This window comes from Bipolaris zeicola (assembly GCF_000523435.1).
Source record: "Bipolaris zeicola 26-R-13 unplaced genomic scaffold scaffold_672, whole genome shotgun sequence".
Classification (NCBI taxonomy): Eukaryota; Fungi; Ascomycota; class Dothideomycetes; order Pleosporales; family Pleosporaceae; genus Bipolaris; species Bipolaris zeicola.
This window is the reverse complement of record NW_006912721.1, coordinates 1-2,263: the sequence shown is the minus strand read 5'-3', so window position 1 is coordinate 2,263 and position 2,263 is coordinate 1. Positions and strand designations below refer to the sequence as shown.

Sequence of the window (2,263 nt, the reverse complement as noted above, 5' to 3'; positions counted from 1 at the left end):
GAAGAAATATCCTATATAGAGCTGTCAACGATGCTCGCGAGGATGTTGCAAGCCTTACCCGATTAGGAGGCCATTGGCTAGTCGTGCATCGCACCTAACCTCTACTAATCTAATCTACTTAATATGCAGCCTTTGCAGCTAATCAACGCAGGCCTTAATATTCGGCTCAACCTCTTAAACCTTGAGTGCTTACCAAGCCTCAGCTTTATGTCCTTATAGCACATGCAGGCAGTGATGCTATCGATTATCTAGTAGAAAACGTTTAGAGTATCTAGTAACCACCTACAGGCTGTGCACCACGTATAATTGACTGCGAAGCATGCTTATAGAATAAAGCTCATTAGATTATCTCTCGTCGTATGGGACATAAGATTGGCGCTTCTCGTCTATTTGAGACAGTTGTAATCAATATTATTAAACTCGACGTTATAGGCTACAATGGGCATCGATACATATTCCACGCCTTTGATCTGTACACGAAATTCAACTTCGTATACTCGATTCTAAAACGCGATAAGGAGACCCTACTTAAAGTAATCACTCGCCTAGATCGTACGATTAAACGGGAGTTTAATACTACTGTTACATTTATAATAGCTGATGACGAACGAGGCTATGGACTGACAGATGACTCAGCGCGTGCATACTGCCAACAAGAAGGAATCAGATTCCAAATCAGGGCTCCACATACGAAAGAGCAGAACGGCTTTGCAGAAAGATTAGGCAAGACTCTAAATGACTGCTTACGATCTATACTAAGCACGTTAAAACTACTACTCTATCTTGCTCTAGAGATATACGTTACTGTAGGCTATCTCCTTAACCGTACGCCTACGCGGTCAATCAGCTAGAAAACACTATTTGAAATAGGGTACTGCAAGAAGCTATCAATAGCTTATCTTAAAATATATGGCTGCCGAGCATACGTACTACGCACGCAGATACCGCGAGGTGATAAGCTTACTCCTTGTGCTCTTATAGGCTACCTCGTTGGCTATAATATATTAAATATCTACAGAATCTGGATACCAAAAGCAAAGGGCAAAGCACATCAGGGCAAAGTTATTCGTACACGCGATGTAACGTTCAGAGAGGACATATTCTACTAAGCTTTTGATAGTTAAGATCCACTACTACAAGGCGAAGAGATACAAGATGTTATATATACAATTTATATGCCACCACTGCAGAATCTAGAAGAGTCTTCTAAAGAAGAGGACGAAGGTGCTATAATAGCAGCCAGCCAGGATACAGATATACTAACTTCGTCTACACAAAGCACTAAAAAACCTTATGAGGATTACGATACAGGACACCTATCTCTGCCTACACTAGCTGTAATAGCTACTCTAGATCTAGACAATTACTTAGAACATCACCAAGTCTTACTAACTATAGCTAGCCACAGCTCTACACCTACTCTAGAGACGCAGCTATCTACTCGCAAATTAAGAAAAAGAAAGCGACGCGACTTAATAGAACGATTAGTGGACATAAATGCTGCCGCAAATCGCGAACTTATTGACGGTAATCTACGCTATTTACATATACTGCTAGAAGGAGTAGTAAGATCTAGGAAGCCTATACGTAAAAGTAGCAGCTTCTTTGTCCGTAAATACTGGTCCACGTTCGTAGCAGCATCTGTTAAAGCTCCAAAAACACGATTTCACTACTCAACGCTACCTCCTAAGCCACGTTTCTACTAAGATGTTATGAAGCTCTCTGCTGTATATAAGTAAGGCTTTATAGTAGTAATGCAACGTAAGATCTTAAATGTTAAGCGTAAAGATACGTATAAGACTATATCCTAGAAGTATTTTAATACTTAAGATACTGAAGTCCTGCCGCTGATATAGGTGTTTAAATATAAGCTTAATAACGAGGGATATCTAGTTAAATACAAGGCTAGAATCTGCGTTCGAGGCGATCTACAAGCGACAGCTGAGGATACATACGCTGCAACTCTAGCTACGCGCATCTTTTGAGGACTTATGGCTATCGTAGCATACTTTAATCTTGAAATACGTTAATACGACGCAGTTAATATATTCACTAATGCTTAACTTAACACGCCTATCTACTGCCACCTACCAGAAGGCTTCTCTAATGCCGAGCATCTGTGGGAACTACGCAGAGCTCTTTATAGGCTTAAGGCCTCACCACTACTGTGGTACAAAGAGCTTATAAAGACACTTAAAGAGCTAGGTCTTCAAGAAGTCAAAGAGGCACCTTGTCTTTGGCGCAATGAAAAGCTTATTGTCTT

General features: G+C 40.6%; 1 protein-coding gene across 1 annotated transcript; it reads left to right on the top strand.

The window, feature by feature from the left end:
- Positions 1 to 1,175: 1,175 nt before the first annotated feature.
- Positions 1,176 to 1,706, top strand: COCCADRAFT_113636 (uncharacterized protein; the record flags this gene model as incomplete). Its single annotated transcript, XM_007720815.1, has 1 exon — positions 1,176 to 1,706. One exon carries the CDS (start codon positions 1,176 to 1,178, stop codon positions 1,704 to 1,706), a length of 531 nt encoding a protein of 176 aa, XP_007719005.1.
- Positions 1,707 to 2,263: the final 557 nt, after the last annotated feature.